The sequence below is a fragment of the Schistocerca gregaria genome, chromosome 1 (genome assembly GCF_023897955.1).
Source record: "Schistocerca gregaria isolate iqSchGreg1 chromosome 1, iqSchGreg1.2, whole genome shotgun sequence".
In the NCBI taxonomy this organism is placed as follows: Eukaryota; Metazoa; Arthropoda; class Insecta; order Orthoptera; family Acrididae; genus Schistocerca; species Schistocerca gregaria.
Window position 1 is genome coordinate 448,112,850 of NC_064920.1, and position 13,119 is coordinate 448,125,968.

A 13,119-nucleotide genomic window follows, 5' to 3' on the forward strand; every position below is an offset into this window, starting at 1 on the left:
TAAACTGCAGTTTTGTCATTTCTCCCGTAGATTTACATTATAGTTTTCCATGTTTTAGCAGTCACCTTTGCCATTTACTTCTTTTAAACATCCTAAATTAAATCACAAATGTTGATGGCAATTAACTCTATGGCCTACATTTCCACTGACATTGGTACTAGCTGTTATTCTTTAATCTTCACCAGCAGAATTTATGATCTGTCCACTTTCCCTCACTAATCCCATCTTGATATGACCAACACATCTCACCTCCTTCAGACTTTCCATTTCCTTCAATACATACAGACTTTTAGCATTCCATCAACATCAGTCATGCTTCTCTTTATATCACACACACACACACACACACACAAAGTTCCTAATGCAGTAGTTTTCGGTGCCCTTAAAATCCCCATCGTACAGATCATTAGCCATATTTGTGTGAAAATTTCAGGTAAATGTATGTCATAAAGTACATATGACATCCTGTAATCCATTACTTATCCAGCTATTATTATATAACACTATTGACATACTTCAAAATTCCCTCGTGAAATAGGGTTAGCTACACATATATATTTCTTAAAACACAAATAAAATCAGAAACATTCTTATTACACCACCATATGAAATAATTTTCCTTAGAAGCAAAAAATTAGCTATGTTATACAACAAACCACATAGATCAATTGATTAAGTAATTCTTTCATATTTTTGTAGGACTGGCCATTTCTCGCTTTCATTTTTTCCTAATTCATGCAAAGATTGTGAATACATCTTTCTGAATTCTACACATGGGAAAGATAATAGTACCCCAGATATCACATATGAACCAGACGGCTATGGCAAGCAACCATCATCAGGAAACTGCCGCCGTACATCAACAGTGCTATACACTCACTTGTGCAACTATGACTAGGTAATGCTCCGTTTGGTGAAATCTGTGGCAACCCTGCCCAAGCACAACGTGGAAAGAAATAAGAGTTTGCCACTTTTATGAACATTGTCCTCTGTTGCTCTATGTATGCTTGGATTGATTACAATACTAGTGTCATTTGCAAAAAGAACTTATTCTGCTTTTTCTGTATTAGACAGAAAATCATATACATATATGAGGAACAATGATGGACTTAATACTAAGGTTTGGGGAACCTCATATGTGATTTCGCCCCAGTCAGAAAAATCTTCCCTGATTACATTGGTTGAATTACTAAATACAACTTTGTGCATTTTTTTGGTTGGCTATATCATCAATTCCATAAAACCTCAGTTTAACTAAGAAAATTCTCATTGGTGATACCATCAATTCCATAAAATCTCAGTGTATCTAGGAGAATGCCATAATTCACACAATCTAATGCCTTACACAGACTGCAAAAAATATCAATCTGTGCTATTTTGTTATTCAATACTACTAAAACTTGGTGAATGAATGTGTAAATGGCATTCTCAGTTGAGTAACCCTTCCAGAATCCTTTGATTTACTGATGATATTATTGTTGCTCAGAAGGGAACTATTCTAGAATATATCAAACTCTCAAAAATTTTGGAAAATGATGTGAGCAGTGAAACAGTTTGATAGTTATTGACATCTCTTCTATCACCTTTTTTGTAGAGCTCTTTAACTGTGGACTTTAACTGTGACAAATTTCAGTCTCTCTGGAAAAATGCCTTGCATTAGTGATGCATTCCATTCTTAAGATAAGACAGGGAAATAAGTCATAAGTGCTCTTTTGGAAACATCATCAAATCAAGACGAGTTTTTATTTTTGAGAAAGTAGGTAATTTTCTTGATTTCAGAAGGAGAAGTTCATGCGATATTCATATGACTGAATTTTATTAGAGTTGCTTTTTCAGCACACTGCTACATTTTTCTCATGAACTGTTTGTATCTACATTTTCTATTATATTTAAGAAATGATTATTACACATATTTTCTACCTATGACTCATCATTTATAGCCCTTCAATTTGACTCAATAGTCACATTATCCTGTTCTCTTGCAGGTTGTCCTCTATCTCGTTTCACTATGTTCTCTGTAGCCATATTGTACAAAGTTTATGTGATGGTACTATTCAATCATGATGTACACTGGATTCAAAACTTCTGTTGATGTTCTCAGCATGGGTTGTGTATGCTGTGCGAGTAACAACCTGGTGTGCCACAAAGACTGAAGGGAGCTATGGGGCTCGCTGTCATGAAGTAATAGTGGTGCCACATGATAGGTCCATCAAGTGCTAAGCCACTGCCAAGTTAGGCCATCCAACTGTCTTGTCATCAATGGACTGTTTTGGGCTGGTACCAGTCAGATTCAGTTTGTGCAGAGGAAGACATTGTATGTATAACAACAGAGTTCCTGTGTGTCTTAGGGCCCCATGTTCTTATTTGGAGGTTGATCTGTCTGTGAAGACAGTTATTTTGTTGCCAATCAGTGACCTAGAATTTCTACAGATTTAGTTTAATTTACCATAAGCTGGGACCCATACAATTTAAGTAACTGTGTTTAATTTGCTTCTTGTCAGTTGGCATAAGATTTATCCAAATGCGTGATATTCAGTGTTGGGCAGCAGACAGCAGATTGTCATAAATTGTTTATGGCACTGTTGGACACCAGGAATAAGGCTAATGTTAGTTATCATGTATTCCAGCAAACTTCCCTTTGATGATTAATAATTGTGGCATGAAACTGTTTTTTAGGTTTTGTGGTATTTTGTGCTGGGGGTACTAGAGGGTATGCATGAGTGCATGATACCTGATTGTTTTAAGTAAATGATTTGAGTTTATTTTTATGGTAGTTTCAAGACTGATAATTCCTTTTAAAGTAAATTCATTGTATTGTGAATGGGAACTGGGTACATCCCTTGAGGATGGTCTTGTCAATTGGATTTTTGTGTGTAAATAAATGCTTTTTTTTTTTAATTTGTGCATGCATCCCAACCCAGCATCACCACTCCAAATCCTAGCTCCACTACATTTTATTTCTGCTGTGGGGATATTTCATAGAATTACATGCAGATTAAATAAATGAAACTGATGAAAAGTAATGCTTATAAACTTTTCTCACAAGTTATTATTTGAATGCTGACTATGCTTCAATAAAAAGTTTGTGATAAACAGCTTGATTTGTGCAGTTGCATAGTTTACACACTTTTTTTTTCACTCCTTGGCATGTGTCTAACTTCGTTCTGCAGCTCATTTGATACTGATTTTGGGGGGTAAAAAAATATTTATTAACCTATCTTCGTGTTCAGGATTGGTTTCATTGCAGTTTTAACACTAGAAAGTTTTTGAACTCTTCTCAGATTCTTTGAATTTAATCATTATTGACTCTCTCTAAACAAAAATTTGACAAATTATAAGCAAACAGTGGTTAACTTCTACAAGTGGCTTGCTCAGCCCATGTGAGGTGACTTCTGCTAATTGGCAACAAATCTGGGTAGCAACGTTTCACTGGAGAAAACAAAAGCTTTACCAATTTTGCAACATGTGTAGGTCAATGAGTATTGTAGCACTGTGACATCTGATGTCTGCTGCCAAAGCTATTTATGATGTTGCCAATTTTGATTTAAGAACAGGCAATCTGAGTATTACATGATATTGGATAATGCCAGAGCATAATTTTCTTTATTGTGAATTGTTAATATAGAAAATAAATTACACATATAATTATTCTGCTAACAACAATGTAATTTAACTGGAAGATGAATTATGTAAGTAGTAATATTAGCACTTGGAATTAAGTATTTCACAAATCTTCAAAGATTCAGCATCTCTGCCCCTTACTTTCCAAACCTGTGAACAATAACAGTAAATTTCATATGGTTAATACTTAAATATATTATCAAAAAAGTAGCTACCTCTGCATTTGAGCAGAATTTTTTATCAGCAAGTGATATCTTTAAGCATGACAATCAAAAGTAATCACAGGAAGCATAGATTGTATGTTATAACAATATGGATATGGTATCAGTAGATTCAATAAAACTTTCTAGTTCATCTTTACAAACTGTTCACACAATATTTCGATGGATAACATCTGTAGACACCCTATAAATTTCATAGACAAGTAATCTAATACACATATTACAGGTTATCTTCAACGTAGGCTTACAACCAAATTTGCCACCATACCATTATCAATATAACATAAATTTTTGAAACAGACAAAATGCGTATTACATGTAAAAAAGTCTCTGAGTGCCACCATCATAGAAATAGCCATGTTTATTTTAATTACAAATGAAACAACGAAAATTGTGAATGTGCAATTTTGTTAAATTATTAATTAAATTGTCTTTTTTTGGAACTTCATGTCTCATCCAGAAACTTAGGAAACAGAGAAACTGAAATGCTTCCTAATTTTTGTCAGTTCTATCCCAAAGAGAAAATAGCCACATTTGAAATATAAAAATTGCTTCATAATTTTGAACACAAAAACATTGTTCATTCTCAAAACTGCTCACACCAAAATTACTTTTTTGATTTGTAAATTCTGCAAGGGAACATAATACAGATGTAACCTATTTGTAGAAAACACAAAACTGCAAAACTTCTATTTGGCCAAAATAGTGGAAAACATGCCCAATTCGAATTAAGTATACCAATTTCAGTGCAATATAAACATCATATTATCATATTCCCATAAATAATCTTCAATGGTTACTGTAAGTGTTATTCTCAACCTGTGTGTTTCACATTTTTCTGGTTTTTTAAAATAACATTAACCTGCCTCAAAAGTGTATAAACTAAAACCAGAGCAACAACTCCAACCTGAACCTGGAGGTTTTAGTAGTTTTTGACATATCAATGCAGACGACACATTGGTTGTCAGGGATGCACAAAAGTGGATGTGTGTTAACATTGGTTGTCATCACCAATATGTGTGAATACTGTATACAGTTGTGAAACTGTATCAGAATCTACAATTAAACTGTCTGGTGGAAAGTGACATCATGTCCAAGACTATTTATTTAAAGGCAAATGTCAACTTTAACCTACTATCAGAACCTATAATTACAAGCTTACACAAGAAGAAGCAGCAGCCTGGGAGACTACCATCAAAACTTCATCATCAGAAAGCTAAGTACAGTTAATCCAGCTATGCCTTCTCCACTTCGTCTAAATTTAGGTACTTTAGTATAGAAGACAAGTACTAGAATTGTATCATACCCCAAAGATATTAGGACAGGTGGCTGAAATGATGTTAGAATGTGACAGTAATTCATAATACAATTCTATATAAATCCATTGGCCCATGGTCTAACTCTGACTTTTCTTCTTTGTCAAAAACAAATCAAGTTTAGTTCAGTTTCTTGTCGTAATGGTGTAGTATTATCGAGTGATCACTTTTTCTTTTTCTATGTCAATAAATATGATGTTTTCTCATTCCAGAAAAATGGTCACTATAACTTTTCCTACCAACAGAATGATCTCAGCTTTCTTTGAAGCAGAGACACCATAACCACCCCATTGTCAGATTGTTTCCTGGTTTCTAGAGTACAATGATGAATCCAGCTCTCATCAGTGGTGATACAATGAGGCAAAAAGTCATTCCAATCTCTCTTTAACCATTCAAAAGACACCTTAGCAGATGAAAATGACACTAGTCTGTGTTTCACCATCAGCTGTCAGAGCAGCCATTGAGCTGACCATTTTTTTCATCATCGCCTTTTGATGTAAGCTATTATACACAATCCCCATTGTGTTTACTACCTTCTGCACTTTTACTTGACAATCAGTGAGGATCATGTTGTGGACTGTTTCCATGATTTGTTCCTCTAATGACAACTGCTGATCATCCTGCACAGTCCTCACCAGAAACACATATTCAACAATGCTTAAATTTTTTTGAACATCCTCCATGGATAAATAGCAAACCATAAAACTATAATAAAATTATTTCAATAAATGCAGTTACTAATCACATGTAAGTTATCTATTTCATTAAGAAACCCATTTCAATCTCTTATAGGATCATTATCAGACCATTTTGCTCTGTTAAACAGAGTAATCCACTTGCTAAGAGGGCAAAGGACTTAAATACGGATGACATTATATGAAAGTGTGGTTGATATACCCTGGGTGATAGTATGAGATGGTGGCATGGAACAAGCTGCTCTGAAGAGATGTGAAGAACACTGCTGAATAAGACTCACTTGCTAGTAGTACAATAGTGAAAGCTCCACCCACCACTTCTGGCATAATGTTTCTAACAGCCATTGGTTGTGAGACATGACTATATTCTGCAGAACCCATTAACAACAATATAATTGCTGCAATTTGTATGAAAATGCTTTGAGGCAAAGTGGCCATTTGGATACACTTTACTAGTGTTCAAATTTCTTGACAACACTTTTCATTATTTTCAAAAATGCCTTACATGTTTTGGATTCTTTCATTTTCAAAGGATATAAAGTACAACACAAAACAACATTAGCCTTTGATGGAATGTTGAATGACATAAGACATTATTTCAAAAAAAAAAAAATAAAAAATGTGGTCAAGACATCTGAAAGTTATTAAAAACAATTATTAGGAGTCTTGTCATATGATCAACAGCTATGGATGTTTTAAATATTATGTAAAAGATGTAGATTATAAAAATTCCAAATAAATTATTACCCAATGGAACTGGCACATATAAATATAAGCTGCCCTCTACAGGGACTTATGGTAGACAAAAGCATAGGAAAGATTGTTTGTTGAATGCCAACTGGTAACCAAGGATATGAAATATGACTCAGTATGTTCTAACATCAGTCAAAGATCTTGCAGAACTCAATTGGAAGGAAGGACGTCAACTGGTGATCAAGGAAACAATATAGGAATCAATTAGTTCTGCCATCAGTCATAGATGTTGTGGAGTTACCTGTTGCTACATTTTGATGTGTACCTATTACACATATATACACATACAAATAACTGCCTATTATATCCTTAAGGTTGAGTAGATGTAATGTTATTGTTTAAAAGCCAAGCCACTATATCACGTAAGGTAGAAGCATACCTATAAAATGTTACAATCCTGCATACAAATTACAAAAGTACAACAAACTTTGTACGCAAGACTATAACATTTTATGCTTCTATTTTACTGCACACAATGGCTTGGCTTTTCGATGATAACATTACATCTACTCAACCCTAATGATATAACAAGCAGCTAATTGTGTGTGTACATACACATAATAGGTACATGTCAAAATGACAGTATCATTGATTTCAATATTGTTTTCTTTGTTACTGGTTGGTGTCCTTCCTTCCAACTGGGTTTTGCAATGTCTTTGATAGACAGAAGAACATATTGAAGCATATTTCATTTCCTTGGTTACCAGTTGTCATTCTACCAACCATCTTTGCTATGTTCACATCTACCATAAGTCCCTGTAGAGGGCAGCTTACATTTAAATGAGTCAGTGTCACTGGATAAAGTTTTCTTTTGCACCTTTTTAAATTGTACAACTTGTACATAATATTTAAAATGCCCATAGCTGTTTATTCTATGAGCAAACCTCTAATCAATATAAATTTTTGTAAATAGATTCTGCAGAATGTAGCCATGTCTCATAACCACTGGCTATTAGTGATGTTATGTCAGAGGTGGTACATGGAGCTTTCACTGTTAAACTAGAAGCAACTGATCTTTATTCAGCAGTGTTCTTCATGCCTCTCCTGAGCAGCTACTCCATGCTACCGTCTGCCTGTCACCAAGGGTAGATCAGCTATATTTTTATATTACATCATTCTTATGATTGTTTTCAAGTCCTTTGACCCCAAAGAAAGTGGATTACTCTTTTTAACAGAAGAAAATGAGCTGATGATTTCCTATAAGAGATCAAAATTGGTCTCTGACTGAAATAAATAACTTACATGCAATCAGGACTGCTTTTATTGAAACAATTTTATTAATGCTTAAATTCACTGAAACAAAATCTGTCTGTTGCCATTTATGATAAAACACCACCATTAACAGCCTCTAATTTCACATATAAGTGATTCATATTATCCCATTCAAAAGCACAACCCAAGTCACTGACTGATACTTGTAACTCTGATTTTTGGGTGCGTAAGCGATAGTTAGTTAGTTGTTAAGTTGTTAGAGAGTCGGACCTTGAAAAGGTCAAGTCTTGGATATAATGTAGGAAAGACGCATATTGTAGTCAAGTTACAAAATGTGAACTTTAACAGTGACTGTCAGGAAGATGTTTTCAAGTATGTTTTGTATTGTGAAGTGATGTTTTGTGTTTAGATGATATTGCAATAAAAGTAATTAAAAGGAAATGTAACTTAAATTTGGAGTGCTGATTATTTTTTTACATTACCATTGTGCTAACTTTGGAAGGTTTAATCTTGAAGAATGTTTTGTGAAGTGCTTCTACAAAACTTTTGAATATAGGAGGATAAAGCCTAGGCCTCTTTGCATCCGAGCTTGGAATCATAACCACCTAGATTTTCAACGATTGAGCCATGATAATACGAGACCAGCGTGGGAAACACGAAAATATGAGTGCCTAGTTTATTAATTATTACATGAAATGAAATGAAATGTCGTGTGACGAGGTAGACCGTTCGCCTGGTGCAAGTCTTTTGATTTGACGCCACTTCGGCGACTTGCGCATCGATGGGGGATGAAATGATGATGATTAGGACAACACAACACCCATTCCCTGAGTGGAGAAAATCTCCGACCCACCCGGGAATCGAACCCGGGCCCTTAGGATTGACAGTCTGTCGCACTGACCACTCAGCTACTGGGGCGGACATTACATGAAATGACATTATTAACTGTGCTCTAATGACACCTGCCACATAATATGACTGTTGTTGCTGAAAATGCAGTATTTAGCAGCGTGAGCAACACCACAGTCATTATTAAATGCTGACCTCTGTTTTGGTAGGGTTGTTAGAACCTGATGTGGGTACCCAGCACACTGCCAATGAACACCACCCCTGCTAGCTGCAGGACTAAAGCTATGCCTAGTTCTGATGTCAGTGGGAGCTGTATTGGTACCTCCCAGCTGAGGGTCCATTGCTGGCTGATATCTATTGACTTCAGAGCACCTACCCACAAGTCCATGGCTCGTACTTGGGACTGACTTGCTGATAGTTCTTTGCCTGTATTACATGTGTGCACTCTGCTACTGCATCCTTGCATCTATGGGCCATTGTTGCTGTGCCCTGTGCTTGGGTCATTGGTTCACCTTCTTGCTCTTATGCTTCCTGCATTGAGTCACAAGTCTACACTATACTGTGGGACTGAATTGCTACAGAGCTCACTGTAGCTGTGTGTTGACCACCTGCATGAGCCTGGCATGGCACTGCACTCATCAAGATGCTAACAACGTAACTTTTACACTGGTGCCACCTGCCTAGCATCGTGATTCTGTGTACTGGCTGTCTCCCAAAGCATAAGAACACACCACTGTCCAGGACCAGCTTGCATAAAGAGGTGGAGAGTGCAGCAACAAAAGGTTTTGACTGCTTTACTTTATATAGTAAATAGATGACTTTATGACAGCCATCTATCTGGCTCTTCATACCTGTTGGCCCAAAAAACATCCTGCATTATCATTGTGGTGAGCTCATTGACACGAAAGCCATCCAAACACCTGCGACACAGTAATTTGGAAGGGTGAGACCACAGCTGAATGTGTTAGCAATGTGACAGATTGGCGTAGGCACTACACTGGTGAGTTTGAGCAGTACACAATGTCAATGAGAAGTGTATTGAGAGAGAGGTGACAGAACAGACAAAGTGGAAACTGTTGGGTAGAAAGTTTGGGTGCAGGGAGAATGAAGATAGGGTCCTGGGGGTAAGGGTGGAGATGAGTGTGGGGCAGGGGAATTACAGAATTGAGGGATGTTTTGCAAGGGTAGCTAACTCTGCAATACTCAGAGAAGCTGGTATGGGGAGAATGACCCAGAGGGCTATGATGGTTGTGAAGCAGCCATTCAAATCAAGTATGCTTTTCTCAGGAATTAGTTTTATCACTGTGTCAAAAATTCTGTAAAACAGAGCAAGCTGGAACCTACCGTCTCATCTTATTAAACCCCTGTTACTAAGCTTTTTACTTATTTTTCATTTTTTTATTCAATTATCTACAAAATACTTGTATAATATGTACTCAGATTTATCAAAACTTTGATTACACTTTGCCTCACTTAAAATCATTATTCTGACTTTGCTGCTCAATGTACTTATTTCGTTAGTATAATTAATTTCCTTAAAAACCATGTTAATTAAAAGTTATTAACAACTGCAAACTTCACTACAGTACAAGATAGGGATCTTTGACAGAGTTAATTAGTCAGTTTAGGTATGTTAATCATGAGAAAGACTAGCATTCAGGTAACTGTAATCAAAGCCTTAACACACCTAAATTACTTTTGGTAGTTATATCATTATGCCTGCCAGATTCCACTTTTTACCAATATAATTTTATTGATCTATATCTTCTGAATCAGATTATGCTTTTCATTAATTAATTAAGTCATTCAAAAGAATTTGCATAAATTTTTGATGATTATAAATCTAAAAATGGCACCTGTACTTGTAAATGGGATATTCCCAATGCAGGTGAATAAAATGTTTTCAAGAATATTTAGCATTTTTCCAAATTACTACACGTTTTTTAAACCAAGTGACTCATAACTTACAACTCGTCTGAATTGGGAGAATGTGAACTAGCCACTTTTCAAAACATTGTTTACTTTCAAAAATCACAAAATGCTCTGACATCAGTCTTTATAAAAATAACTCCCACCCAAAAATAGTCGGTCAAGGCTTGGAAATCACAAGGAAACATCTAGGCAAAAGAGCAGGAACTCATGCACAGTTAGTGCTACGAAAAAGTCTGCGCCTAATATATTAGCAACATTTTGGACAGTCTCAACAACAACGTGTCCAGTTGCCATCCACGGTAATCTATCATCAGCAAAAATGCATCCAGTGCACCCATGTGACTCTATGAGTTACTGTCTACAGTTTAGAAACAGTGTTAAGTGTTCTGATTTTTACTTTGGGCAAATGTACAAATAATTTGGAATTCTGATTATGTACTGTGTTGTAGGAAACATTTGCCTATTTGTGTCACTTATTAAGAAATGAGGTGTATTTATTGATTATCTGAAATGAAGCCACTACTGCCATAGTTATTCTCCGTCAAATTAGACTGGTACCAGGTAATGTGAAGTGTCTGACACTTCCAGATGACTAATTAGTACAGTCAAGATGCCAACAGGTAGACGTTAAATTTTGTGAGTACTGGAGCAGATCATAGTATTGGATACCTTGGTAATAGGTGTGGGTAATGCCCCATTATTTGAAGAATTGCCTAGTCCACCTTATTGCAGTATTTCCCATAATATCTATACAGCAGTCTGACAAACTTTATCTCATGATTTCTTTTTATGTTGATGACCAACACTCATACAACATTTTTTTTTTAAAAAACACACCACCATCTGACAGTTTTATTGTTTATTTATGCACAACCCAAAACAAAACAAAAATGGCATACAGCAAGACCATGTAAAACTTCAAAAGATGTAAAATGTCTTAAACAATGAATGTAAATTAGTGCATAATTATGAAACATGTACTTACATTTTATGTCTTTAACATATATTGCAGGACTCTTAAACATGCTGACAAGTTCAAAATTGACCATAAATTAAGAAAAATATTGGCTCCCCACAAAATGCCAGATGTAAAAGCACTATCTTGTAACAAATCAGTAAATAATCGTAGGAGCATGTCATATGTAGTAAAAACAGACTTACATTGGTAAATAAAAGATAGCACAGGTCCTTAAAACTTGATGATCGTAAAATCAAAGAGTATGAGTAATAGAATAACCAAATACTACAATGACAAAGTGTCATAGATATATGACTGTTAATGTTAAACATCTTCACACTATCTATGATAATGGGAGAATGACCAGAAGTCTTCTGGTCTCTCTCCCATTCTCTCATATCCTGCTCTCTGCCTTGCCAGCACTACTATACTAACCTAATCTATTGAAGACATTTTATATCTTTTGAAATTTTACACGGTCTATTTGCAATTTTTGGTTTTGGCAAATACTTGAAAATTGCATTAAAGGCCAAAACCTAGGTTGTACTTAAATAAACAATAAAACTCACATGGCAGTGTATTCCTTTAAAAATTTATCCAGTGAAACTCAGAGCTGAAGAAGATTTTGCAGGAAAGTGATCCCAGAAGTGCTCTTGACCATAGTTTAGAGGTGAACATTAATTGGGTGGACATGTGGTTGGTGGTTAAGTCCTCAAGATGTATAAAAGTTGCTGAAGAATTTGTACAAGGCATGCCTACTTTCATATGTGGCCCTGCCTCTGATGACATAGAATAAGCCTGTGATGGAACTAAAGTAGGATGTGGTGGGTGGGTGAACTGGTTGGGTCTTGCACTTGGGTCTTCCACGGAGATCTGACTCATGTCAAGGGGATGGAATTTGGTATGGCATAACAATGTCCCTTTTGAGTGGGTTATATCCTTGTGAAAGATGCTTCGGAAGAAACAAAAATTAAAGAGAATAAAGCAAATGAGCAGCAGAAAACTGCACTACAATGAAAATTCAAGGAAGGAAAGGACCTATAATGAAAGGAAACATTGTTTTGACACTATAAGCTTGATGCATCAAAAACACACCTTTCAACATCAGTCAGCAGAAACAGTAACATTCACAATGACATTGAAAAATTGTCTGTTAGCAACAGCAATAACAGAGCCAGCAACAGAAGTTCAAAGAATGTGCTTTTCTTTAATCTCTATCTCTCTTACATTTCTGATAAGAGCAAAATCAGTTATTGAAATAGTATTGATATATTAATTACTGTTGCAAAAGTTTTTGACCATGGTACTGAAAACCTAGTAACGAACTGTTTTTATTTTCGGTATGTGAGGAAACAAGTTTGTGAAGTGAGACACACAGAAATAAGGCACAATTTCAACATTAGTTACTGGCAAGTATTAATATTACACTGGGATGGAAAGCTGTTCCCAGCACTCACATATGCTGTAAGAGTTGACAGACCAGCAATAACAGTGATTTATCAAGGCAAGTACACTATGTGATCAAAAGTATCTGGACACCTGGCTGAAAATGACTTACAAGT

At 35.6% G+C, this 13,119-nt stretch overlaps 1 protein-coding gene across 2 annotated transcripts in view; it reads right to left on the bottom strand.

The window, feature by feature from the left end:
- Positions 1 to 3,576: 3,576 nt before the first annotated feature.
- The window catches only part of LOC126356234 (uncharacterized), a 47,523-nt gene continuing 37,980 nt past the window's right edge, over positions 3,577 to 13,119 (bottom strand). For both annotated transcript variants that reach the window (XM_050007183.1, XM_050007090.1), the window contains one exon: positions 3,577 to 3,771. In XM_050007183.1, the coding sequence (XP_049863140.1) occupies positions 3,759 to 3,771 (13 nt within the window). In that variant the 3' untranslated portion in view covers positions 3,577 to 3,758. The remainder of the gene's footprint in view (positions 3,772 to 13,119) is intronic.